At 35.0% G+C, this 27810-nt stretch overlaps 1 protein-coding gene and 1 long non-coding RNA gene across 2 annotated transcripts in view; one reads left to right on the top strand and one right to left on the bottom strand.

The window, feature by feature from the left end:
- Window positions 1-1051: 1051 nt before the first annotated feature.
- On the top strand, window positions 1052-26325 carry LOC123943951. Its single transcript, XR_006818706.1, has 3 exons — window positions 1052-2303; window positions 19749-19864; window positions 26223-26325. It is a non-coding gene; the product is annotated as an uncharacterized LOC123943951 (long non-coding RNA).
- Window positions 4951-27810, bottom strand: part of HIF1A (hypoxia inducible factor 1 subunit alpha) — a 41671-nt gene continuing 18811 nt past the window's right edge. Inside the window, exons 2-15 of the mRNA XM_046008500.1 lie at window positions 26252-26442; window positions 25733-25878; window positions 25565-25649; window positions 21588-21700; window positions 20739-20941; window positions 16201-16307; window positions 14388-14535; window positions 12459-12679; window positions 11569-11855; window positions 10186-10308; window positions 9664-10088; window positions 7441-7549; window positions 6782-6908; window positions 4951-6271 (exon numbers count right to left, since the gene is read on the bottom strand). Of these exons, the coding sequence (XP_045864456.1) occupies window positions 6120-6271; window positions 6782-6908; window positions 7441-7549; window positions 9664-10088; window positions 10186-10308; window positions 11569-11855; window positions 12459-12679; window positions 14388-14535; window positions 16201-16307; window positions 20739-20941; window positions 21588-21700; window positions 25565-25649; window positions 25733-25878; window positions 26252-26442 (2437 nt within the window). The 3' untranslated portion in view covers window positions 4951-6119. The remainder of the gene's footprint in view (window positions 6272-6781; window positions 6909-7440; window positions 7550-9663; window positions 10089-10185; window positions 10309-11568; window positions 11856-12458; window positions 12680-14387; window positions 14536-16200; window positions 16308-20738; window positions 20942-21587; window positions 21701-25564; window positions 25650-25732; window positions 25879-26251; window positions 26443-27810) is intronic.

Below are 27810 nucleotides of genomic sequence, written 5' to 3'. Positions count from 1 at the left end.
AACAGTATTACCTTGTAGGTTAGGTTTCAACATATGAATGTTGAGAGGAAGCAAACATTCTGAACATAGCAAACACCTTGGACTCACTCAACCCTCAGTAATTGTTCACTGAAAATGGATTTCACTGGAAGACTAGAAAATAGTCCTGTTTTCTCCATTCTCTTTCTCCAGTCATAATTCTTCTCTGGTCTCCCTGTCATAAGAGATACTCTCCCACCTTTGATCATGTGTGGGTTGTCCTTGTGTAAACAGAGTGGAAGGTTTTAAGGAGCAATCAAAGATGAATCATATGGAATCATGCTCAAAGGAACTAAGAACTTTAGTAGGGGAGATAAGACGTGCATAAATGACCAAGGAAGCTTAAACACACACACACACACATACACACACACACACCAAGAAGTTAAGAAAGCTAAAGGTGTAGTGACATGGAAGTTCACAGTGGTGACAAGTATTTGCAGTCGAATTTGCCTGGGAGGAGGCATAGCACCTACCCAGGCTGTGCTGGCTCCTCTCTACTTTGTGGTGTTAATACCTCATTTTTTGCTTATGATTTTGTTCTTGCTTTCAATATTCTACCAGCAGAGTGGGAAATCAGGAAACAGTTTATGATGGTTTATCCTACAGCTGTTCAGAGCTCCTGTGTTTGTCATAACAGTTGTGTAGAACCATGAAAAAAAAAATCTGTTTCAAAGAGCAAATAATATTATCCAAAAATATTTGAAAAGGAGCTCTATATAGTGTTTCTTAATGTTTTAATGTTTCAAAGATCTCTAAAAATAGGTTTGACTGACAGAGTTCTAGTGTACTTGTGAGGAGATATATATATATATAGATATAGATATGATGTTTCTCAACTTTTTAAAATGCATTGCCCTTAGTGATAAACATTAAAGCCACCCCCCACCCCCTGAGCTTGCTCTGCTCTGTGGAGAATTGCCAGTTTATGATTATTAAGCATCCATAAGACCAAAAGAGTTTTAGGACTCTTTAAATGGCACCTCCCTAAATAAATTAATACAAACACACAAGATTAAGGCCACATATCAGTTTTTATTAGTAGAACATATTTAAACCACCTCAATCACTTTTTAAAAATGGACTCTTACTTTCTTCGATATTCTATTTGGAAAAACCATGAACAGCAAAATTTTCCTGAAGGAAACAATTTAAAATAAAATGTAAAATGTTGACAACTGTGGATATGCACAGATGAGGTTATTAATTGAAACAATACCTTTCTTTGTCCTCTTACTACAGACTGCATAATCTTAACATACTAATTACAGGAGATTAAGTTTAATGCCCCAAGCTTCTCCGTATTCCATAAACTCACCTCCCTTCTGTCCAACAAGATTATTTTCTCCCAAAAGATTCTCAATAGCTGGCCTCAATAGGATGCGTGCACACAACATTAAAAAAACACGACAAACAAAAAGCAAAACAAAACAACACAACACCTGGGGCAGCTAAAGTTCCAATTAACTTAATCAGGGATATATCAAAGTGCTTTACTTAAAATTAGCTAAATCTTTGAGTGCTTTATGAGAAATACATCTAAATAACCAAGAGTCCTCTATTTATGACCAAATTAATAGATGACTAATTTTTTAAAACCTGTTATAATGTTAAGGAAGCTCCAATCTGTTAGGAGACCTCAGATATTTTTCTATTCCATAAAGCACAGCTTCCCACCCCAAAATATTTGGGAGTTCCGCAGACAGCTCCACAGCAACACATTGAGTCTCTGTGCCCTGAAACTCCCAACCGGCTCATCCCAAGGAAAGTTTGGGCAAGGGCCAGGCATCACAATTGGACATATCAACCGAGACAAAGGGCATTGCTGACCACTAGCGCACCCCGCACGCCCTGCCACAGGCCGGGAGGTGCCCGCGCCTCCCACATGAGCTCTCACACGTAGGCGGGCGCCAGAGCAACACCCCCACGGAACGAACCCCGCCTGGGAGACGAGGGCGGGGTCTGGGCCTGCGGTGCTGCGCCTGAGCACGTACCGGGGCGGGGCCTGCAGCGGGGCAGGCGGGGTTTGGGGAAGTTTCTCCCAGCGGCTTGTTTCGCATCCTTCCTGTGTAGTACCAGCCGCACCAGGAATAGAAAGGGGTGGCCGGTCCCTTCCGCTTGTTACTTTCCCCGCTGAGGGCTCTGTCTGATCAGTGCTGATCTCAGGCACCTGTCTTTCCTCTCCATCCCGGATCATGGAGCCGAGAAAAGGGAGTAAAAGAAATTAAATAGTACAAGGAGATCGGGTGTCTGGGCAGCTTCTTGGATAAAACCGTCCACTACAGGTAAGAAAATTATGTCCAGACCTCTGAAACGTGTGAACACAACTAAGCTCCAGAAGGCGTTTGACAGGAGGGTTTGTGGTAAGGTATAGCTTTTATAGTACAGGGAGACTATTTCGTATCAAATTCTACAGATTGAACAACGATCTGTAAAACGATCTGGGACAACAGGTTCAGCACTATTTTAAGGAATGAAATACGAGTAAAGTGGTTAGTGGCAGACCTAAAAAACAAACAAACAAACCAAAAAAAAAAAAAAAACCAACCTGAGTGAAAGATTTTTTCCGTTACACTTTTGTTGTTTCCAGTTGGCAATATATTGGCAAAGGTTTTATTTAACCAAAATCCTTTAAAAAAAAAAAAAGATTCCATATTCTTTGCATCTTTTTTCTGATGTTGCTACATTAGAAATCTCGACTTTCGGAATCTAAATGTGTTAAGTTTTTGCAAAGCCAGTAACTTTAATCTTTTCTGTATTTTAGAGGTTGTAGGGGGAAAAGAGCTATTTGGAGTGGTAGTTGCAAAGTTACACAGACTTAAAATAAACATGTCTATTATGCCATTAAGTCGAACAGCCCTGGGAGAACTATATCATACATTGGTATAACCTTTTATAGTTCATTAATGGGCTTTCCATAAATCACCTCTTTTACCTTTGAGTTAAATGTTTCCATCACCAGACACCTGAATCTCTAGATCAGACTCAAAATTCGATAGCCCTTTAGAACACGATTTTTACTCATTTCATGTCTTGCCATTTCTCACTTAGGATGTACCCTAATTGCTCTCTATGATTCCATTGCCCTCACCCCACCCATTTGCTATTTAAACAGTTAACAGGGAAAAGTTGTTCTACTTAACTGGCTGACACCCTACAGTATTCCGCACGGTGGGCTTTGGAGTCACTAAGGCCAGCTCAGATGAGCTTTGAACCTTGAGCTACCTCTCCAAAACTGTTTCCTTACCTATAAAATGAGATAAACACTCAGGTGTTTTTTTTGAAGATTGAGAGATAACATGCAAAATGCTTAGCACAAAGTCTAACATATAATACCTAATAAATGTCAGATTCATTTTAAACTCAGATTCATTTTATCATTCATAATCTAAAAGCCATTGTACTTAGCTGTGGTAAGCTGTCTGTGGAACTCTTCTTAGTTCCAAAGTTAAAGTTAGGGCTTAGAACAAAAGAACAAAATACACTAAACTCCCTTGCCATACTTTGTTCAGGTGTTAAAATAATACTCACAGTGGTACCAGGTAAGTGGGAAAGTGATAGGCATGCGTAGGAAGGAAAGAAAAGCTATTACAGAATTCTAGTTGCTAGAGCAGGGTTATACGTCAGAGAAAGGCATTATAAAGTAATAAATGACAGTCTCAGAGAGAGAGCACAAATACTGGGAAGAAAGAGCTGTTTTTTCTATTTCCAACAGCTTCAAATACTCCACGGGTGGTGAATGACCAAGAGGTGGGTACTTATTTTCTTCCAGTCCTACGGTCCTTTAAAGTGGTTTTCTCTTCTAAATCATTGCTCTTAACAAGTCACTTTCTCCTGGTCATTACATAATCTGACCACTTATTAATATTTGAAAACTATACATAAATTTGTAGTTTTCAACTAGAGCTAATTTGCTACCAAAATAAGCAAGAATTTTTGCTATTTTGACCTGAAAATATTAAGCAACTATTTTATTCTAACATTCCATCTCTATACTATATGTAATGAAATGCAGACGTGATTTGGATTGTAGTATTTACAGTGAAGTATACATGTGCCCCCAAAATCTTGGAATGTCTTTATATTACAAATTTTTATTCCCAAATTTTCATGTTATTACAATTAACATTTTTTTCAGTCTAAGAGAAGAGCCACCTAAGATCTGGGGCTTAGTTCACTTTGTTCAGGATATTTTGTTCTTGTAACATCAGGACCTAAGGCTCTGGCACTGCCTATGTAATTTGTCCATAAAAATCATTTGCTGTTACTTCTAAGTGCAGAGGTTCACAGTGATTTTTCATCTTTTTGTGCTTATTTTTTTAAAGTGAGAATGTATTACTTTTATAATCATAAAAGAAATATAGCTATTCTATAAACAAAATATAGGAAAAAATGAGTAAAGTTATTTTAAAAATATATACAGTATCATTAAAACAAAAAAATGCAAGGTTTGTTCTAGTTTCAGATTAGAGTCAGAAGACCTAAGTTTAAATCTTTGGTGTATCATTTATTACCTTGAAAACTTACACAAGTCAATTATCATTTGAGGTCTACATTTCTTCATCTATGAAATGGGAATAGATTGGAAATCTTTAAAGGCACTTCTAGTCCTTACAATATTATGTAACTATAATGTTCAGGATTTGCTTCACTCATCCCATTCACTTGGGATTAAAGCATTAAAATTGGCTTTACTTTAATAGGTTCATAACTTTAAAAAATGACAAATTCTTTTCTAAAAGTCTATTTTTTACAGTGGAACATTATAGTTTGCTTTTACTTGACATTTAGGGACAGAGTATACATTAAAGTGATAAATAAATAGAAATAATTTATGTAATTTTTGTAAGATAATTAAATTGTTGGTAATCAATTTTATGAGTTGGAGGCACTTAAAGCAAATATTTTACAATAAAAGTTGATCAAAGGGGGCCTGGTCCACAGAAGATGTTTATTTGATGTAACAAAACAATACAGTTAGTGTTAGATCCAACCACAAAAAGCAAAAGGAATGAAAAATTTGTACAATGCACATAGAAAAACAAGATGTTTACTGTGACAACTATATATTTCTAAAATAATGCTTCTAAAATTACTCAATTATTGAAATCTATATGAAAACAGAAGGATGTTAATAGCGACAAAGTGCATAAAACCAAACATCAAATTTTGAGCAAATTAACATACTAGGCAATTTTGCTAACAAAGCATGATTTTTTTCTTGTTCACAATCTGCTCAAAATATCTTTATACCAACAGGGTGGGCAGAACATTTAGGTTTAATATCAATTACACAATATTAGCATAAACTTCCACAACTACAGATAGGATATTGTTTTCTTTTGAGCTGGCAAAGTGACTACAGAAACATCAGATCATTTCTCTGAATTGAGAATTTTATCCAAATAAATGTCACATACCTTCCAGATATACGCATATCTTTCTATATCATGTAAATGGCTTTACCCATTTAAATAATAAACCATACAAGCATTTAAGAATCATTATTATATGATTAACAAAGTCATGTTCCAGGTTTAACAATTTCATAGGCCAAAAAAAAAAAATTTCTTCTTAAAAACTAGTTTTATAAATGCAGAATATATTGCATGAGTAACTGCTGGTATTTTTTTAAGAAAATATATTGTGCAATTGTGGCTACCATGTACTGCTGGCAAATCATTATTTATGTAAAATGTGAAAAAACTGAGTAAAAATTTTTCAAACTGATCATGATGAAAGGTTACTGCCTCCTTCAAAAAAATTATATTGGCATCTTATTAAAAATAATTCGATAAGGGACAAACTCCCTAGCCCAAAATAAATAAATAAAAAGGTGCATTTTAAAAATGATGCTACTGCAATGTAATGGTTTAAATACCAAGAAACTGTGAAAATGTGCTGTCTGTGATCTGGTGTTAAAGAACGTACTAAAAAAGAGCATTAATGTAAATGAAGTAGAAAGGGGATCAAGATTGAACTAACCAAGTTTGTGCAGTATTGTAGCCAGGCTTCTAAAATTAGATATAGAAAATATAAATAGACTGCTTTAGGTAATGAGCCACCAGTGTCCAAAAAAAGGAATGAGATTATGAAAAAGCTCAGTTAACTTGATCCAAAGCTCTGAGTAATTCTTCACCCTGCAGTAGGTTTCTGCTGCCTTGTATAGGAGCATTAACTTCACAATCGTAACTGGTCAGTTGTGGTAATCCACTCTCATCCATTGATTGCCCCAGCAGTCTACATGCTAAATCTGAAAAACAAAGACATGCCTAAGTATTCATTCACCTAGTCAATGAATATTATTGAACATTCACTATGCTACAGATATCACAGGAAACTGAAGCAAATAAGCTGTGGGTCTTTAATCTATGGTTTAGTCTGTGGTTTTAGGGTAAAACCACAGCTATGTAAACAAGCAAGTGCAATAAAGTGTTACTGGTGCTTTGTCAGAAGCATTTAAAGGACATGATGACACAAAGGAGTGATAAATCAGTTTTGAAAAAGGCATAAAAATGTACAAGTTTCAGCTTCTATTTAATATTGCTAGATAAAGACACAGATATAAATATAATTACTAAAAATTAAAAGTTCCATCTTAAAATAGCTATTCCTCCATTACCACCAGTAGATAAAATGCTAACATTACTTTTAATGATGCTAAAGAATGAAAATCACTCTCACTGAGAGTAAACCTTCTAAATAAAGTTTCATATATTTTAATTCTCTGTGGGATGTTCAAGGGTAGAAAAAATAAACTAACCAGAGGGTATTAAAATAATTGTCTTTTGCTCCATTCCACTGTGTTCACTAGATTTGCATCCTTTTACACGTTTCCAAGAAAGTGACGTAGTAGTTGCACGATCATCTGGCTGCTGTAATAATGTTCCCTAAAAACAGTAAAGTTATTTCAAGTTTACTATGTTGAATTTTTATAAAATCAAAAACTCTGAAATCAGCTTAATAACAGTTTGTAGACAGATTTCTTAAGTAACGGCCCCAAATTATTTTTTTCTCTTAATACTATGATAAAATCATTTGCCACTCAACTATGGCAATTGTTTCTGTAAATGCTTTCTAGTTACTATGATCTGAAAATATCAGTATGGATTACACAATCCCTGATTTAACATTAACTACTGTTTTTTGGGGTAAAGATGGGAAAGTAACTGAAAGGGAAGAGAACAAGACTGGTGGTGAGGGTGAAGAAATTCACTTTTTACTTAAAATTCATCTGTATTGTTGGGAATTTTTACAAGATTGTATTCATTCAATTTATTTCTATGAAATAGTTCATACAAAGTGGAAGAAACAATATTTAACCTCTGAAAATATAACTCTTGTATTTAGAAGAAATAAAGAATTACTTATATATGGCACATTAGCTAGAACAGAATAACAAACATGTACTTTCACACTTACAATCCCTACTGCTTGAAAAAGTGAACCATCATGTTCTATTTTTCGCTTTCTCTGAGCATTCTGCAAAGCTAGTATCTTTGGATTTAGTTCTTCCTCAGGAATGGTAGTTCTGAAAAAAAAAATATGGTTGCTTTACTATTATTTTTAAAATATCCAACTTTTTGAAAATATATAATGCCTATTTGCCAACATTAAGGAATATGTTTTATGTACAAGAACTTTCCTGATTACTGAAGTTTATCATCTTAAAAGTCAAAGCTCAATTTTTGAAACAAAATTTCTTAAAATATGCATTTACCTATTTATAAAATAGATCTGAACAAAACTAAACTGATATTTTTGTAGGTTAAAGTGAAATATTGACTCTTCATTTCACCCAGTATAATACAGATATTATTACAGGACTACAGGAATATAAGATTAATTTCACATTTGTATAGTGTTTTTGTTTATAGAACATTGCATGTCATTAGTTCATTTTAGCATAATGCCCATCTCCAAGATAAGGAGGTATATAACACCCATTTTATAAATGAGAAACCTGAAGCTTGTTTGCAATGGGACCTTAAGCAAGTTACCTAGTTAGTTGCAGATATGGAAGTACATTCTAGATCTCCTGATACTCACTTCTCTCCAAGTAATCTTTCCCATTAAGCCACTTTGTCTTCAGTATGGATCTGGTTATCAAACCTGAACTATCTGCATTTAAAATTAATATTAAATAGTGAAGAACCATTTTATGCATCAGGCACATGAATTCTGTTATGTTTTGTCTTTACAAGAACGCCTCCCCTCAGCCCATACACAATCACAATGGCTCCTTGCTCTGTTCCATATAGTTAGGAATGCCATATGGATAAGCATTATTCAAACTGCTCTCTTACACGCGGTTTTGTTTCTATTTTTAAAAAGTCTATAAAACCTTCACTATATAGATAGGGAGGTTATATAAATACATTATCTTTATGAAGTATTACTGTCATGTAAATACCATTTTAGTTGCTACACTATGCTTTTGTTCACAGTTGTTCAGAAAACTGAACATCCTATAGTCCTCTGTAGCTAACAGTAAACTGTAAATTCAAGGTCATTGCCAATTCTATAACTATATTCATTCATCATCCATCTAATAACCATTTACTGAGAAGTATCACACGTTACATACTGTACTAAGTATTAACACCACTCAAATGTGTAAGACACTGTCACTGCCTTAAGGAACTCAGTCTAAAGTCAGTTGGTGACATACTAATTTATAAAGTAATATAAACATTACATTAAAAAAGTTTTTTTGTTAATCTAAAGCCCCAAGATCTTTTCCTAGTTCTGGGAAAAGGTTCCTCCTAGCATTCTATGTCAAAATAGTGATGAAGGGCAAGAGAAAAAAAGCCATAAATTCTTGTTATGGCAGTGCTTTTTTCTTGCTATTGATATTTGGCTCAGTCAAGGCACAGTAGAAAAGGAATTGTTTCTTTCCTCTTCATAATGCCCCACTGACTAGCTAAAACTTATTTCCTCTTGAGTACAGCCTCAAATTTAAATTATCAAATCCCACTATAAACATTATATACAGAAATTAATAAAGTTTGGGTGGTATACAGGTATTTGCTCAAACTAACTCCATAAAGGTAACATCATAAATCATGCTTAGATTCCTGTTATAGCTCTTAAATGCTCATTTAACCTATAATATAGCTAATGTTCTTTTAATATGTCATGAAAAATAAAAGCAATTACACATAAATTTTAAAAGAAGGCTTGTAAATACCTGTATTGAATACTGAGGACTGAAGACTATCGGGTTCAATTTGAAATGGGGAATTGGAAATACCCTTAAGTTGGAAGGTCTTTTATTCAGGTAAGCTTTAAAATAACTCAAAGAGACAAAAACAATGAGGAAAGTTAACTAGTCTGATTTAAACAACTACAAGAAACTGGGCCAATTTTTGCACAGTTAAGAACTTACTGGCTACATTTTATTTTTAAAAGGTACTGGAAGACCTTTCTAACTCCTACATTTTGGATTGCTGATATAGTTATTTTCAAGAAAATAGACAATTTAGAAACATTTTTTGAGTGCTTGTTTTACCAGAATTTTGTGTGTCAATTTAATGTTCTTAAAGCATATTTACCAAAAGTTAGCTATGTTTAGAAATGTTACCACCACACATATTTTCTCAAAAATAATAAAAGAACTATAACTTTAATGTTATATGTAAATACCTTTGACTCAAAGTGACAGATAACACATTAGGACTTCTTGGATGAGATTTTTCTGTCTGTTCTATGACTCCTTTTCCTGCTCTGTTTGGTGAGGCTGTCCGACTTCCAGTATCACTGTAAGGTGATGTTGTGGTACTAGTAGTTACTTTAGGTACATGGGTAGGAGATGGGGATGCAATCAATATTTTAATGTCTTCTATACCATCTTTTGTCACTGTTTTTAATTCATCAGTGGTAGCAGTGGTACTGGTAGTGGTAACAGGAGGTTCCTGCATTTGAGTCAGCTGGAATACTGTAATTGTGCTTGTACTTTGAGGGCTTGTAGAACTGCTTTCCAGTGGTGACAGCTGATCGAAGGAACGTAACTGGAAGTCATCATCCATTGGGATATAAGGAGCTAACATCTCCAGGTCTAAATCAGTGTCCTTTAAAGCAACAAGTAAACACAAGTTAAACCCAAAATCACTTCAAACTAAAAATTAATAAACTTTGATAGAAAATATAATAAACAAGTTCCTATACCTGGGTGGAAAATGGATTCTTTGCTTCTGTGTCTTCAGCAAAAAGTTTCTCTACCAATTCCAGCTTAAATTCATTGACCATATCACTATCCACATCAAAACAATATTCACTGGGACTGTTAGGCTGTAAAAGGAATTCAATGTGTTTACTTTTCCCTGAGGAAACATGCATGTATTTTGCTAGTTGCCAGAATTCTCAAATCACACCTCAGAGAATACACAATAAAGTCTGTCTCTTCCATCACATTTTATCTAACTAGTGAGAAGTTAAACTTCTGAGCTTACATTTTTAACTAATTTTGCCAATATATACATTTCTGACTGTGTAACAACATCATTTATAAAATTAGGACTAAAAGATACATTTGTCTGTTTCTTCTGAAGGAAAAACTCTCTTATAATTCAACTCCCACATGGTATCTAACTGGCCAATAATTAGGTATGGTACACTCACTGGAATCTTCCTTTGTTCTGAGAAGCCACACTTCCCGTAGATATACCTAAAAATCTCACATGGATTTTGGAGGCGGAGACTGAAGTTCTTTTACTTGCCTTCATCTTTATGAATGCAGTACTATTTTAGGAGTTCTGAGCAAGGATTCTAACCAGAAAACTATAAATGTATAGTCTAAGCATAAACTTTCGTTTCCTTCATTTTAACACCTTTGTTAGATTAAAAAAAAAAAAAAGATAAAGAAAAGAATCAATAGATTTTTATGCTGGGTAAAGCAGAGCAACCACAGCACAGACTATATTCTCCAGAAGGCTGTGAGATGTCAAATCTCCTACTCTTTGCCTGCCAGTCTCAATTGATAAATATTTAATGTAAAATTATTCACCACTTTCTAAGACCTACTTAAGCCTCACAGGTCATAATACTCAAGTCTGAGTTGCCCTACTCCTGAGCATAGTTTTAAACCTAAGAGGCTCTGAAATGGAATCATTCTAGATTTAGAAACAGAGCTCTATGTGACATCTTTAGTCTTGGCCTCAGTCTAGCCCTGGAATATTTTCACTGCGTTTATAGAAAAACTATTATCAAGACAGAACTTGAATAAAAAATAGTAATTAGGTATTTACTCTGTGTAAGAACTTGGTATTTTCGTGTTATGCTAATCCAGAACAGTGATGGAAATTGGGCTAAATTATGCAAATAGCTTAGGGTCCTTTCCCTTTTAAGCTTCACTAAAATAAGTCTTGCGCTACTTGACAATCCTCCAACTCAAAGGGCAGTATCAATGGGCCTGAAGTAATGATAGGCACACACATAATTATCTGTGGATGTCTAAATTCAAGACCTTTTGTATTCATTTTATAAATACATTCCTGAACATTAAAATGTGAGTTATCCTCTTCTTATATCTCACCTACCTATATCACCTACCTCAGGTGAACTTTGTCTAGTGCTTCCATCAGAAGGACTAGCTGGCTGATCTTGAATCTGGGGCATAGTAAAAGACAGTTCCAGTGACTCTGGATTTGGCTCTAATTTTAACGCAACTTCTTGATTGAGTGCAGGGTCAGCACTACTTCGAAGTGGCTTTGGAGTTTCAGAAGCAGGTAATGGAGACATTGCCAAATTTATATTCTGTAATTTTTCACTGGATGAGGGGAGCATTACATCATTATACAATGGAACTTCCTCAAGTTGTTGGTCATCAGTTTCTGTGTCTATAGGGAAAAAAATAATTAGTCAATTTAAAGAATACCTAGATTTCAACATATACAGAAATGTATGCCCCCTTTTACAAAAGGTCCAATTCACTCAAAAATATTACCAAATTTTCCTTAATCAGGAAGTTTACACATATAAGTATAATGAAGTCTGAGTTATATTTCCAGTCTACTATTGACAGTTCCTATTATATTTATGGTATAAGAGCCCTGCAATTCCAACTTTTCATACCTTCTATTCATTAAAATTTAACCAACTTTGAAAATTACAGTTTTTATTTTCAACGTTTGATATTATGGTATGACTGGTTTTTATCTTTTAATGAACTACACTTACTGCAATATAACTTCTACATTGTGGAGAAAATATGGCAATAGGATATAGAAAGAGAGTAAATGAGAAACGTTAAAGTGGGAAGAATACCCAAGAACCCTTTGAAGCACAACTTCCCACACTGTGACAGAAGCAGGACTGCTGAGAAATTACAGGAGCAAAAGTATTTACATAAAAACTTTGAACAAGACTTTGAAAAACAAAATATGTAAGACTATGATGTCCAAGTTCTGTTAAAATGGGCTTATAGCAACAGACAGACCCACCATTGCTGCCAAAATCTAAAGATATGATTGTGTCTCCAGCAGCTGGGGCCAGCAAAGTTAAAGCATCAGGTTCCTTCTTAAGTTTATCAAAGAGACTACTTGTATCTTCTGATTCAACTTTGGTGAACAGCTGAGTCATTTTCATATCTGAAGATTCAACTGGTTTGAGGACACATTCTGTTTGTTGAAGGGAGAAAATCAAGTCGTGCTGAATAATACCACTGTCAAAAGAGAGAGATTAGTAATTCTTAAAGGAGCATTGACACAATATGGGGAGGAAGGTCTCTGAAATAACCCTATCTCTTAAAATTCTGCTTTATGAAAAGGAACATTTTAAGATGCCTTATCCTAATTTCTCTTGCATACGTAGTCACATTAAGGGTTTAAAATACCAATATGAAATAAACACAAAAAAAAAAACTTAAAAAAATACAAGATAGTTCAAATACTGACCAATTAAGAAACTTCAGCTATCCCTTTGGAAAGAGTGATGGTGACAAAGAAATGTTAATAGTCAAGTATATAAAGGGCACAAAGAGATCTTCACTATTTTGGGCCTGATTCACATGTGATGGAACTGGCACAGAACTCTTTGGGACTGATTTATGAGGTATGACCTAAGGATGGTTCTAGAATATAAAGATAGATAAACACCCAAGGACTTTCTAAGAAAGTTGCCATATTTTCCTTGGTGGTAAGAAAATGATATCACGATAACACCTGCAGGATAGAGCTGAAAAGGGATGATGAATAAATCCATTTTTGTGTTTAGCTTAAATGTGAATTTTATTGTCCCTTTAATCAACAAATATTTAAGTGTTCACTAAGTGAAATGAACCAAGGATACAAAGTTTAAAATACCTAATCCTTGCCCTTAGAAGTTTATAACCCAGAGTGAAAGTAGATGTTCAAACAATTAAAAAACAAAGTGGTAAATGCTAAAATAGAGAAGGTCTGCTTCACAGAGAAGCCAACAAGCTGAAACTCTGGCTCCTAAGTAGGCTTTTTTGGCACATGGGGTAGGGTGAAAAGGACATTCCAAGTGGGTGATTCTTATATAATGGGAAAGCCACAAGAGAACTCTTTGGCACTAACATTAAAACATTAAAGTATGAAAAAAACTACAACAGCAACATTAAAGGATGGGGTCAGAAGTGGCAAAAATAAAAACAAATGACCGAAGTCTTCCTAAGAGAGGTGGCCATAGTTTTAGAAAGACAACAGAAACTGTGAAAGCATGGGAGTACAGAAAATGACAAGAAATGGGGCTATGCAAGTAAGTCATGGTTTATCTTGGGGGTAATAAAAAGATCTTTAAAACCATTCTAAGGAAAACGAGATGATCAGATATTCATGCAAGTAAACTCACTATGGTGGTAATCTAGAAGATGGACTGTCACCTGAAGTAGATCAAATGAAAGACTGGCTTATGATATCCATAATATTCACAAGCCAATCAACTAAAAGAAGAGTTCATGAATATATAAGAGCCATGTGTCACATTATACAGCCTTTCACAATAACCTTATATAGGATTTCATCTAATCCTCATTACAACCTTCTAGGTTATTATCATCTCTACTATATGGGTTAAATTCAAAGAATAATAAAATAACATAAAATAACATAGTTACTTGAGATAGTATATGCTGATAGATACACAACTAGAACAAACTAATCCAACAGGAGATCTGGGCTTTTTTTCAAGGTCTTTTTTAAAAATGGGAGTGAAAAGGATGGGAAGAAATAGCTACAGATAATAGTAAAATCACTGTAGAATAGCTCAGGTCAGAGTACTGAAAACCATAATTAGGTAGAAATGTGAAGATAAAATTCAGTTAACATTTATAATCTTTCCTTCCTATAAAAGAACAGATTATCCAAAAAAGTAATGACTTGTTCCCCAAAGTATTTACTTTCCAAGCTTACCTCACAACATAATTTACACATACAATGCACTGTGGTTGAGAGTTCTTAGTGTTATATATGACAGTTGCTTGAGTTTCAACCCAGACATATCCACCTCTTTTGGCAAGCATCCTGTACTGTCCTGTGGTGACTTGTCCTTTAGTAAACACTAGGAGTGGAAAGGAAAGGAAAAGTAACTTTGAATTTTCAATCAAATGAATGGATGCTGAATGTTGGTCATTATTTCAAGAAAGAGAGATGTTTATTTTAATGGAATCAATTTGTAACTGTTTAAACTGACAGAGAAACACCCCTGGCATAGCCAAAGACATACTCATTTCATTTTTCTAACCCCTCAAATAAACTCCTTTCCTGCCAATCTTCATGTTAAATAAATAAAATTAAATAAAACAGCAGTGACTAAAATTCCTTTAATAACTTTATATGTTGAAATATCAAAAAGACTAGAAAATGAATAATCTTGATTTTACAGAGAGCATTCAAGCAAGTAGCACTGCTGTGTTTCCTTAAATTTCTACTGAGGTTTCCAGAGAATTAATGATGCTTCAAAATAGCTGGGCTGGCATATCTGAATCTCAACTGATACCATGCTGAAATCTTCTGGCAATTTAGGCGACCTTAATCTCTTGCTGATTTGGGAGAAAGTACTAGATAAATAGTAATGATGACATTATCACGAGGACTGGGGTCCTGACTGCCAACTTGGGCTCATTCTGCGGTCCCAGGCTAATCATACCAACTCAGTGACATTCAGGTATTCCCAATCACACCGGAAGTCATGTTTAGGTATAGATTAACAGGCAGTGAGATCTCAAAGTCTTACTATGGATCTTTAAATAACATTCATGAGTAAAACAGAGAACTGTATCTTATATCAAGGGTACTGATTACCATTTGTATATGACATTGATCACATTCACATTCACATTTATTAAGTCACTGAACAATTATTTTCTTGAGTACCTTCCATGTGCCAAACTGGTCTGAATACTTGTGTGAATTCTGAAAATGATGCTATAATATATGATCTTTTTTCAGTCTTTGTATTTAAAATACCAAGGTAGTTTTTTTTGTTTTTGTCTTTTTTAAAGATTTTGTTTATTTATTTGACAGACCGAGATCACAAGTAGGCAGAGAGGTAGGCAGGGAGAGAGAGGAGGACGCAGCCTCTCTGCGGACCCGCGAGCCCAATGTGGGGCTCGATCCCACAATCCTGGGATCATGACCTGAGCCGAAGGCAGAGGCTTTAACCCACTGAGCCACCCAGGCACCCCCCAAGGTAGTTTTATATATCATTAAATGATTCTATCTTAACTAGTACTGGTTATAACAAACACAAAACATAGACTTAATGGTCAAAATCCCTTATGAAGAGTTCTATTAAGACATTTAGTGTAGAAGGGGCACCTGGGTGGCTCAGTTGGTTAAGCATCTGCCTTCAGCTTGGGTGCCAGTATCCTGTGAGTAGGGAGCCTGCTTCTCCCCTCCCCCATCCTAAGTCCCCTTGCTCCTGCACTCTCTTGCAGTCTTTTTCAAATAAATAAATAAAACCTTAAAAAAAGAAAAAGAAAAAAAAAAGACATTTGGTCCAGGAGAGGCGCCTGGGTGGCTCAGTTGATTAAGCATCTGATTCTTGATCTCAGCTGTCTTAATCTCAGGTTTGTGAGTTCAATCCCCAAACAAAAAAAGAGAACAATTTTTAGTCTAGGAAGACTGGTTAATTTTAACCCAAAAGTTAGATATATGGCTAAACGGTAAAGAGATCGCAATAGTTAAATAAATAGAGTATCTGTAGTTCTTTCACTGTACTTACTATCATGATGAGTTTTGGTCAGATGGTCAGAGTCCAAAGCATGATAATATTCATAAATTGAGCGGCCCAGAAGTTCTTCTGGCTCATATCCCATCAATTCAGTAATTCTGTTAAGTAAAAAATGTAAGAAGAGAAAAAAATAAACTAAGTGTAAAAATTCTGCTTCTCCAAAGTAACTGATATGCATGAAGAGCATCCTTCTTGGCTTAGAATAAATTCACATCTCACCTTTAGTAACTCTACAGTTAACTAAATGCAGCACCATGTACTTCAGTAAGTCCTCTGGGTCCATCCTGCTACTTGACCCTTTTATATTATCTCCTTCACCCAAGCTTGTTTTTTTTTTTTTTTTAAGATTTACTTATTTGAGAGAGAGAGAGAAAAAAGAGAAAGAGCGTACACACAGAGTCTGACATGGGGGCCAGATCCCACACCTCCGAGGTCATGACCTGAGCAGAAACCAAGGGTTAGACACTCAACCCACTGCATCACCCAGGTGCCCCCTATTTTCATCCCATTTTACAGTACTTACGTTTGGTAAAAAGACAGGGGAATCATAAATAGAAAGTAGTGCTAAATTAAATGATAAAAGTTATAAAGGTGTAGTCACTGGCATTTAATTTGAAAAATAAGATTAAATCCGTAACATTTGTTTACCATAAAACCAGATTCTTTAACAGTCCCCTTAGACAAGGCTTCACTTTGTGGAAACAATATTTACTACAGAATTTTAATATCACTAACCAAAGACTATCTACACTAAATGGGAACTTAAGAATTATATGTTCGTTGGTTTTAGAAGATGCTCTTATACTTAATTTTTTTAAATAATACAAAATTATAGGAATTTATTTCAGATGAAAAAATGGTATCAAACTAAAAATGGAATATAAAATAATTCAGTTATCCCTTTTGGTTTCCAGGCAATTCTTTTAGGACAGAGATTAGATCTTATTACTTTGTATAACCAGTCTGAAATGGAATGCATTTCATGTGAAAGAGAATGCTGTCTTCTTAGCACCATACTAAACAGAAATTTCTCTCTTTCCTGAGAGCAAAACACGAGTTAAGGTTTTCAATTTCTCAGACTTTAGAATTTAAAGGACTTTCTAACTAAGGTGTAAGCAAAAGTTACTTAAGGTACTGTGTCCAAAAAACTATGAAAAACATACATGGACGATATCCTTTTAAGAAATTTATAGAAAGTAATACTCTTTGTGTTGTCACACTTTAAGGCAAGATCTCTCATATAATTTATTCCAAAATAAAAATAGGTAAATAGAAAATGGTTTGTAAAAAAACAAATTAAACCAAACCAAGCTAAAATCCAGACTTCTTTACAAAGGGATATCCCTAAACACATCTGCACTAGGTGGCAGCATTACAAAGGAAACTGTCTTATAAAAAAGTCCTAGTTCTTTAAATTATACTCTAAATATAATTTTAATTGGTTTTATATAGGTTATTTAAATAAAATTCCCACTGAATTAAAAAAACTTCCATTATTTAAATCTTTATACACTTAAGTATGCCTGGCATTGTTCTAGGTGTAAAAATACAAGGTCAAAAACTCAACATGTAGCTAATCTTCTGGAACAATTACCATTACTACTTATGAAATAATGTGGTTAATTGTAGTGATGGCTATTGCAGGAGTCAGAGGAACTACCCATATCCATGAGAAGAAATAGTGGGGTGAGGGACAATTTCTTATAGGAGACTTAATGAGATGAACACAGTACAGAAGCAGGGCAAGCAAAACCATTTCAGGAAGGCATACCAGAAGCAAAGACGGAAATGAGAAAATGCTTGACAGCGTGTAAACAAGAAAGACCCGTGGTTGGGGTCGGGGTGGGGGGCAGGTGAGGCGAGATGAGGCTAGAGAAGTAACCAGATTAATGAGGGCTTTGGTATTATCATTTTAAGACGCTCTTATTTAATTAGGTGTCTAGTCAGTACTTCTCAGTCTGAGTTAAGGTATGTCTATCACTGAAGGATATAAGATGTTAAAATATAAACAGCGTATTTTCCTAGAAAGTCAATTTTATTTAACCTTGGAATATTACATAGCTTATATTCTGTACCAGAAAGGGGAGTGATCCAGAAAAATCTTATCAGAAAGTGTTCTTAAGGGACTAGGAACCTGTGATCTAAAGCAACAATGCAGCGTATTATTCATTTTAAGTGTCCTGAGAATTAAGAACTATTGCTCTTCATTTCTACTTTGCCATGAACTTGTAGATGCTCAAATAAATGTGTATAATGACTGCATGTGTAAATTAGTACAGTAAATATAAGTGTTTGGGGAGATATTCTGAATGCCAGAAGTTTGATATATTAGATTTTCTCAAAGTTCTTGGGTTTTAGATATGAGAAGTTCGTAGAAAGAGCTCTAACCAGAAAATGATCTCCTGGTCAAACTCAAAACCTTACTTGGTTGATCTATAAGTGGGCAGTCTTTACTCCTCTGTCAAGATCATTTTCCAGTTTTCTGATATAACCAAAGAGAAATGTCACTCTTTTTCTCAGTTCTCATTCTAGCTCCACCACTTGCCTTTCTTCCCAATTTACTTCTATACTTTGCTACTGAATTCAAAAAATAAAAAATAATTCCTCAAAAAGATACGGGTATCTCTGTCCTATCATACATCCACATGAATTATGGCAATAAATGCCATAAAATACTTACTAGCTTTCCTATCTTCATTTTTCTGATAGCTGACACCAGTGGTAAATAAAGCATTCACTATGTGTATAAGACATTCAACAAACTCCTTTAATCCTGGCTGGCAACAGCCTCTCGAAATATTACCTTTATTTAACAGGTAAGGATCATAAAATTTGAAATAGTTAAGTTCACATACCAAGGCCCCACTGTAAGTATCAGAGCTGCAAGCTACGACTGAAGTCAGGATTATGTGATTTTTAAAGCGAGAGTTCTGTCACATTTCCTTGTCCAGTGGGAAGGGGGATTTCTATACTTCATGACTAAGTGCTTAAAATTTGTTTACTCATCCAGCCTTTAAGTTGACCCTACCAAAAGATGAAGAAACTGATGCTCAAAAAGAAAAACTAATATGCCCAAGATCATCTGGATACATGCAGCAAAGTCAGGATTTAGTAGCCTGGCTATGGAATCTATGCCTTCAGCTACTATGTTACACAGTCTTACACTAAAAATGGGACAAGCAAGCAAATAATTGTAAGAGTAGGAAAAATGTTATGACAGACGTATGCACAAAGAATAGTATAGTTTCTTGAAGGAAAAAGGAAAGCTCCATAGAGGAGGAGTAGATGGCTCCTGAAAGTTAAATATGTGTTAGGAACTGAAGAAAACTTCAGTGCAGAATGGGAAAATGTATGTAAAGGCACTAAGACGGAGTCAGCATGTGGTGCTTTCCAGCTGTAGGATGTAGGGGGCCACACCAGAGGAATCACCTCTTTTCTTGAGCAATTTAGACTAGTGGGCTGGGGTCAGGTCATAAATATCTTTGTTGGTTATGCTAATAAGTTTGGGTTTTATTGCGGAGGTCTATTTTTTCTTTCAGCTTCTCAGCACATCTTTTGGTACAGAAAAATCTCCTGCCCTCCTCTAATTGTTATAAACCGAAGTTTGTTCTGTGTAAAGATGAAGGGAAGCAACTGAGGCATTTTCAACTGTAATGTGAGTGGATCTAATTTTTACATTAGGAAGTCCATTTTTTGAGAACGTGAATGAGAGATTAAAAGACCTACATACATCCGCTCGCAGAGAGACAGCTTAGGAGATTATGGCAAAGATTTGAGCCAAAGGTTATAATAATGAGCTGAAGAATTCAGTGGCAGTAGAGTAAGGGTGGGAAGGAGGGAATGGATCAAGAGATATATGTAACACAGTAAATCTGTAAGATTTAGAGAAAAACGGAGTACATATAATGAAGATAAAAGTTAAGGATAAATTCCAGATTTTTGCAGGAGTTGTGTTTCTACAGTGGTATACTAAGCATGCTAGCATTTTAAAAGGAAAAGCAATTTTAAAAGTTGTTGTTTGGAGGAACGGCAGGACAGTTCAGTCATAGAAATACTCAGTTTATTAATATAGAAGAATATCAAGATAAAAATACCAAATTGGCAACTAAAAATAGTTATGGACATAAATTTGGGAAATGGCAACAGAAATCATGGGCAATATGTAGGGTGAGGAGATGATAAAACAGTTTCCTCTCTAGTCCATAACTGAAAGTAATCTATTCTTCCTCAAATTACGCATTATGTCATTGAAATACATTTATTTTCTTTTTAAATGCATTAGAAAGGAAAAAGACCTAAACATTGTGATTTCTGGAAAACACCTTGGTAAAGTATTCATAGTGCATAGTAAGTGTTCAATAAATGTGGGTGAATTCATCTATAAAGTTAATGTAATACTACTGAGTTCTACAATGTATCACTATTCAACTTAGTGGAAGGAAGCACACAGTCTTTATTATAGTGAACAGTAAAAAAAAGAAAAAAAAATGCCAGGGACTAATTAAAATTTCAAATTATATATCATTTACCTTTCATCACAATAAGAAAATTTCATATCCAGACTGTGACGACTGAGAAAAGTCTTGCTATCTAAAGGAATTTCAATATTTGATGGATGAGGAATGGGTTCACAAATCAGCACCAAGCACGTCATAGGTGGTTTCTTATACCCACACTGAGATTGGTTACTGTTAGTATCGTAGACATGAATATGGCCTGTGCAGTGAAGTACCTGTGTACAAAGAAGACAAAGTATTCTTTAAAAAAATATAAAAATGCTATTAAAAAATGCAGAGATAATCAGCTGAAGTGTGACATGGCAAGGAAGCTTTGCTAAAACTTACTGGCATTAGTAGATTAACTGTATCTTTGTTTGTTTGTTTGTTTGTTTTTAAGATTTTATTTTATTTATTTGACAGAGAGAGATCACAAGTAGATAGAGAGGCAGGCAGAGAGAGAGAGAGAGAGAGGGAAGCAGGCTCCCTGCCAAGCAGAGAGCCCGATGCGGGACTCGATCCCAGGACCCCGAGATCATGACCCAAGCCGAAGGCAGCGGCCTAACCCACTGAGCCACCCAGGCGCCCTGATTAACTGTATCTTTGAAATCAATAAATGTTTCCCCTGTAACACCACTCATGACTCAGGTAACATACTCAGTGGGCGGCAAAGCCAAATGATGAAGTTAGCTTGCTTGGTACATGAGTGTGGCAATTCACATAATTTAAGTTCATGCCTCAAACTGAAAAATTACTAGTTTTGGATGGTAACTCTGCAAATGTCAATGAACAACTGTAAGTTTTCCCTCACAATTCTAATGCTATCTTAAGTATTGGCAGTATTGAGATGTGTATTACCACTTACAAATCATTTTTACTTACCTTCCAAGTTGCTGACTTTATGTTCATAGTTCTTCCTCGGCTAGTTAGGGTACACTTCATTCTGAGAAAAAAGCTTCGCTGTGTATTCTGCTCTTTACCCTTTTTCACAAGGCCTAATGAATGAAAGCATGAAATAAAATTTAAAAACATAATTAAACATTTAAATCTGTCACCTAGGTGCTATTTTCAATTGAAAGTCTCAGAGTGCATAGCAATTCACACTCCAGTACATACAAGGGATCTAACATGCTTCAATCAATAACGGGGGTGACAACTCTAATGATGATTCCCCGGTTTCAGCTAACAGTTAATCATTTCACATCCAAGCCACTGAAGTTGGCAAAATTACAAAGAAATATAAATGTGGTATAAATTTGCTTTATAATGTGCTATCAGTTTACAAGCCCACCCCAAAATAAGAACTTCAGCAAACTCCTCCAAACCTTTGAGCATTCTATTTACAGAACTTTTAAAATAGCAACTTTCGGGGCACCTGGGTGGCTCAGTGGGTTAAAGCCTCTGCCTTTCGCTCAGGTCATGATCCCAGGGTCCTGAGATCGAGCCCCGCATCGGGCTCTCTGCTCAGTGGGGAGCCTGTTTCCTCCTCTCTCTCTCTGCCTGCCTCTCTGCCTACTTGTGATCTCTGTCTGTCAAATAAATAAAATCTTTTAAAGAAATAAATAAATAAAATAAAATAGCAACTTTCTTTTCAAAGCAAACAGCATTTTTATATATTTGACTTTTTTACATTTTTTATTTTTCTTTAAATCTTCCTATAAAGCAGATATGACATTATTTCTACTTTTGTTACTAGAGGAAAAAACAAAACAGAATAAAATACTAAATGACTTTTCAAAGCAAAATTAGAGTGAAATAAAATCAGGTCTATTCACTCCCATTCCAATCCTTATAGAACTAAGAAATGGTGAAAAGGAAAAAAATGAAAAGCACAGAGGTATGGAATGAAGAACACATGTTCAGGGAACCGTAGATAGTTCAGCCTACTGCAACATGAAGTACAAGCAGAAAAGTAATGAAAGAGAAAGGGAAGATTAGGGCTTTGGATGCCTTAATGAGGAATTCAGCCTTAAATATACAACATGGAGCTTCTAAAAAATTCTGAGATGGGAAGCACAATCAGGAACTTAAGATACATTAATCTAGAAGCAATATATATGATGTATTAGAACTGAAATACAATGATGGTAATCAGGGGCTGAGCAGTAGCAGAATTAAAAAGCATGACAAAAGACACACTAAGAGCTAGAATCTATAAAAACCTGAAAACTGATGGAATTAGGTGGGTAGAAGAGAAATTTAAAAAGAAAAAAGATCTGGAGATTTTAAGGCTAGCGTATTAAAAGAAAAGTGCCAAGTAGAAAAGAAAAATGATTTTTTTTTCTTTAAAGATTTTATTTATGTATTTGACAGAGAGGGAGAGAGAGAGCGTACAAGCAGGGGGAATGGCAGGCAGGAGGAAAGGGAGAAGCAGGCTCCCCACTAAGCAGGGAGCCTGATGAGGGGCTCATCCCAGAACCCCGGGATCATGACCTGAGCTGAAGGCAGACACTAACTGACTGATCCACCCAGGTGCCCAAAAAGAAACAATGTGTTAGTTTAAATTTAAGCTTGCTTAGCTAGAAATGGCAGGACTCTTGGGGAAGAAGAGTTCTAATTCTATACTAATGGAACTAGGCAAAGGGGTGGTCTTGGTGCTAATACAAATTACTTGGGTTTACTCAAAGGATTAAATTTGCCCTCCCTAGTAGCATTTGAGAATGGATTTTAAAAAGATGCCATGAGAACCATACTGGTCTCAGTGGTGGTGCAGAGCTGGGTTGTGGTTGTGGTGCCAGCAGAGATTTCTTTGTAAATTCTCTGTGGATTTTCAGTCCTTCATAATCTAAGTTTAAACGGTACTGACCTTTGGAAACCCAAAGCCTTTGAATTGGGATATGAAGATTAATTTTAAAACCAAGGTACTAGCATTTTCCTAATTTAAAACAAATTTTTTTTAAGAAAACTAAATTTTCAAACCTCTAAAAATAAATGCTTAATTATTTAATGAACTCTGTCATTATTTTAGAATTTGAGTGAAAAATAATAGAATTATGTTGTATAAACACACCACTTGTTCTTAGCATTTCATTGAAATGTACATTGAAGCAGCCCCTGTTTTCTATAAGTGAAATGTGCATTTTTGTTTCTCAACAAAATGTCAAACATTCATTACATTAGGAGTAATTTTAAATAAGTTCAGGTGCTTTAAAAAGCCATGTTCAAAAAAATGTAGAAAAATTTTGTTTAAAAACATACATCTAAACTGTGTTATGTAATAATATATTTGATTTAGAATAATGCATTAACATCATTACCAAATCCAAACAAAATTTCATAATATCCATCCATTTATAGTCTAGCCCCAGGGAAGCACTGAACAGTCAGTACAAACCTCAGTCTAAACACTAGAAGTCCTATACTAAACTAAATTGACAGCCCATTTAGGTCCCCGTGTGAAGTGTATTTACTCTTCCTTTATACAAAATTCTAAAAATTATACATTTGCTTTCCAAGTTCACAGGAAACACAAAGTATGAAATTAAAAAGCAGAAGAGGGCTGCTACTGGCAAGGTCAAAAGTGGCCACAGCATGTAGTAAGAGTTGGTGAACATGAAAGATCTCCAGAGGGCTAATGAGAGTAAACTCAAGCCCATCTACCTGAGCTTAATCTACATTCTGCTATGCTATTTACTAACCAAGTAATCTTGGGTAAGTTACTTAATAACTCTGTGCCTCAGTTTCCTCAGTAAAATTGAAATAGTAACTTCACAGGGTGTTATGACGAAAAAAGAAGTTAAAGCATACAGTAGGCAGAGAACAGTGTTCTGACATAGTAATCTCTCAATAGAGGTTAACTATTATCAAAATGAAATGCAATGAAAAAGAAAACCATAAAAATATTCAAAAAGTGCTGTGAACTTGAGTTTGTTTAACACAGAAGCAAACAAACATCCACTTAAATTGGAGAGCTACAGAGAACAATGACAACTTTTCATCATGTTAACTTTATAAGACAGCACAGGTGTGAAGAGACTTTCTTTAGTTATTAAGTTTTTATAATTCAAGAGGTACTTTCCAAAAATCTTAGAGACTTATTTTTAACAATTCATTCCTAAGATTTAAGAGGTCTTAGCGGATCTTTTTTATTGTTGCTCACATGGAGGCATCCATAGTTAATACTTGGTAATTCTAGTACATAGTCTTAAATAACTGTGAACATCCTGAGGTCAAATAAGCAAGTATTAGGCTCCTAAAAATCTGGTGAACTTTCTCTTTTCTTTATCTTGGTCCTTTAGAATCCCTGAACACACACTGGTACCTCAAGTATAATCACTATCTAAAATCTTATTATTTGAGGGGCGCCTGGATGGCTCAGTGGATTGGGCCGCTGCCTTCGGCTCAGGTCATGATCTCAGGGTCCTGGGATCGAGCCCCGCATCGGGCTCTCTGCTCCGCAGGGAGCCTTCCTCCTCTCTCTCTGCCTGCCTCTCTGCCTACTTGTGATCTCTCTCTCTCTGTCAAATAAATAAATAAAATCAAAAAAAAAAAAAAAAGAGAGAGATAAAATCTTATTATTTGATTATGACTTCCCCTGGCTTAAAAGTTGTATGTTATAAATTGACTTCTTTGAAGGGCCTGATTTTTAATTTACTTTTCCATTTTATTTTATGTGGTATTATATCTATATAATTATTCATGGAATTAGGTGGGCTTTAAAAAAATTTTTAGGTGTTTTTATGAAATTTCTAAATAACAGAATAATGTAGATTTCACAGAGAACAGAACATTTTATTAAACATGAAATGATGTTTTGAGCCTTAGGTTAATACAACAGCAAAATTTAAATATTCGTAACAGTACCGTATCATGTAAAACCACCTGTCATATTAAATCAAACAACAGACTTCTCTTCTTACCATTTCTGTGTGTAAGCATTTCTCTCATTTCCTCATGGTCACATGGATGAGTAAAATCAAACACACTGTGTCCAGTTAGTTCAAACTGTAAACACATTAAGAAAATTAGATCTATATCATAAAATCACAAAAACATAAAGAAGGGCTCTTAATATGTGGGTATTTTACCTGAGTCAATCCCATGTATTTGTTCACATTATCAGAAATGTAAATCATGTCACCGTCATCTGTGAGTACCATAACAAAACCATCCAGGGCTTTCAAATAAAAGCAATTCATCTGTGCTTTCATTTCATCTTCAATATCTAAATCACCTAAAAAGAGCACAAGAAAAGAAAAATAATTAAAAGTTATACTTAAATGATAATATTTAGACATTTTTATAAATATCTGATACTTTATTTAAAAATTATAATTAGATTTGCCAGCTGTTTTAATGATTATTTAAAGTAACACAGCAAGCAAACCATTGAAAAGAGAAAGAAAGGTCATGTTATTAAAAGGAGGACAGGTAGGAAGGTAGGGCAAGAGAAGAGGGGAAAAAGGCCAGTATCTTAAAAATTCCTTACTGAAGCTTTAAAAGCAGGTAATAAAAATCACATTAAAGAAGGACTGAGCTATGACCATCTTCTAATTACTTCTAATTTCTAATTTTTAGGCCTATTACACTTTTGTAAAACAACTCACCAGCATCCAGAAGTTTCCTTACACGCAAATAGCTGATGGTAAGCCTCATAACAGAAGCCTTATCAAGATGCGAGCTCACATTATGGGGGAGTGGCAACTGATGAGCAAGCTCATAAAACACTTCGGACTCTTTACTTCGCCGAGATCTAGCTGCATCTCTAGACTTCTCTTTTCGACGTTCAGAACTTATCCTATTTAACAAAAGAGGAGGAGGAGAGAAAAAGAGAAAAATTTTACGTTAGTTTGCCTTTGTCTGGATAACACTAATTTTACATTTTCCTGCTTTTCACAGAACAATTTAAAAATGCCATGTAAATCAAATTATATAGAGATTTGTCTATTAAATGAATGTATAAGTAAGAATGTAAAATACAGCTATACAAATTTCGGATTACTGGAGACATAGGGAACTCTCACAAGAAGTCTAAGATGAAGCTCTAAACCTTTCTGAAACAGGTATTTCCTCCCTGGAATATCAAATTGGAGAGGATGCTTTTGTTTTAGCCAGAATCTTAAAGGTAGCCTACGCATCTAAGGCTGTACCCTCACAGCCATTCTGAAGTAGTCTCAATATAAAAAAATCATCACTAAATCTAGAGAAACTAAAGTTGTACGTATTAACTTGAAAACAGGAAGTTGTTAAGCAGGTTTTGACTCAAGCTTCTTTTGACTCCAACATTTTCCCATCCTCTACCCTACCACATGAGCAATACTGACTGTAAGCTATAGATATTTATATTAGTCGCTATAATAAGTTACCATTTTCAGGTTGGCTTCTTCCCTTTGCAGCCCCTCACCTATTACTGGCAAAACAGGTACCAAATAAAGGCAGGAGTATAGATGAAAAAAAGACGTGGCACAACAGTAATTGAAAGAAACAGTTAATAAAGATTAATAAAGGTGCCAAAACAATGACATATATTTAGGGACCTCTTCTAAGAATAGTCTGTCAGAAAGATTTTCCTAAGTCACAACAAGCAGAGACTTTTTCCTCCAGTATCTACTCCTCCTGACCCAGCTGGAGGTAAACAAGGCTAAACCTGGTTCTGTCCTTAGGTCCTTCTTTAATAGCTATTGTTTATTAAAACCTACTACGTGCCAAACGCTACCTAGTACAAGGTAACTAGTTTTCTCATAAATTGTAAATAGGTTAAATATTATCCCTTCTTACAGAGGAGATTATATAGTAGGTTAAAAACAGCTATTATGTAGCAGATAGGACTTGAGCATAGTTTCCTTTACTCCTAAATCTTTGGTCACTCTTCCACGGTTTTTCAATCTTAAGCAAGAATGCTGTTTCTACCTCAAATACTCAGCTGCTCTCCTAGGACCCTCAACCTAATTCTGTTAAGTTGATTATTTATTAAATGTCGAAAATAGCCATTACCCTTTACTGAGACTTAGCAAGTGGTATGGTAAGGACTCTGCCAGCATTATTTCACTTAATCCTCCTTATGGCCTATGAATAAAGCATAATTATATCTATCTACCTCACATCTCTCCTCCCTTCAGATCATCTGCAAAACTGCAAGGTTCAATCATAGAAGCAATATTCTAAA

Source organism: Meles meles, chromosome 6, assembly GCF_922984935.1.
Source record: "Meles meles chromosome 6, mMelMel3.1 paternal haplotype, whole genome shotgun sequence".
NCBI lineage: Eukaryota > Metazoa > Chordata > Mammalia > Carnivora > Mustelidae > Meles > Meles meles.
The sequence above is the reverse complement of the archived record's forward strand: the minus strand, read 5'-3'. Positions and strand labels throughout refer to the sequence as shown.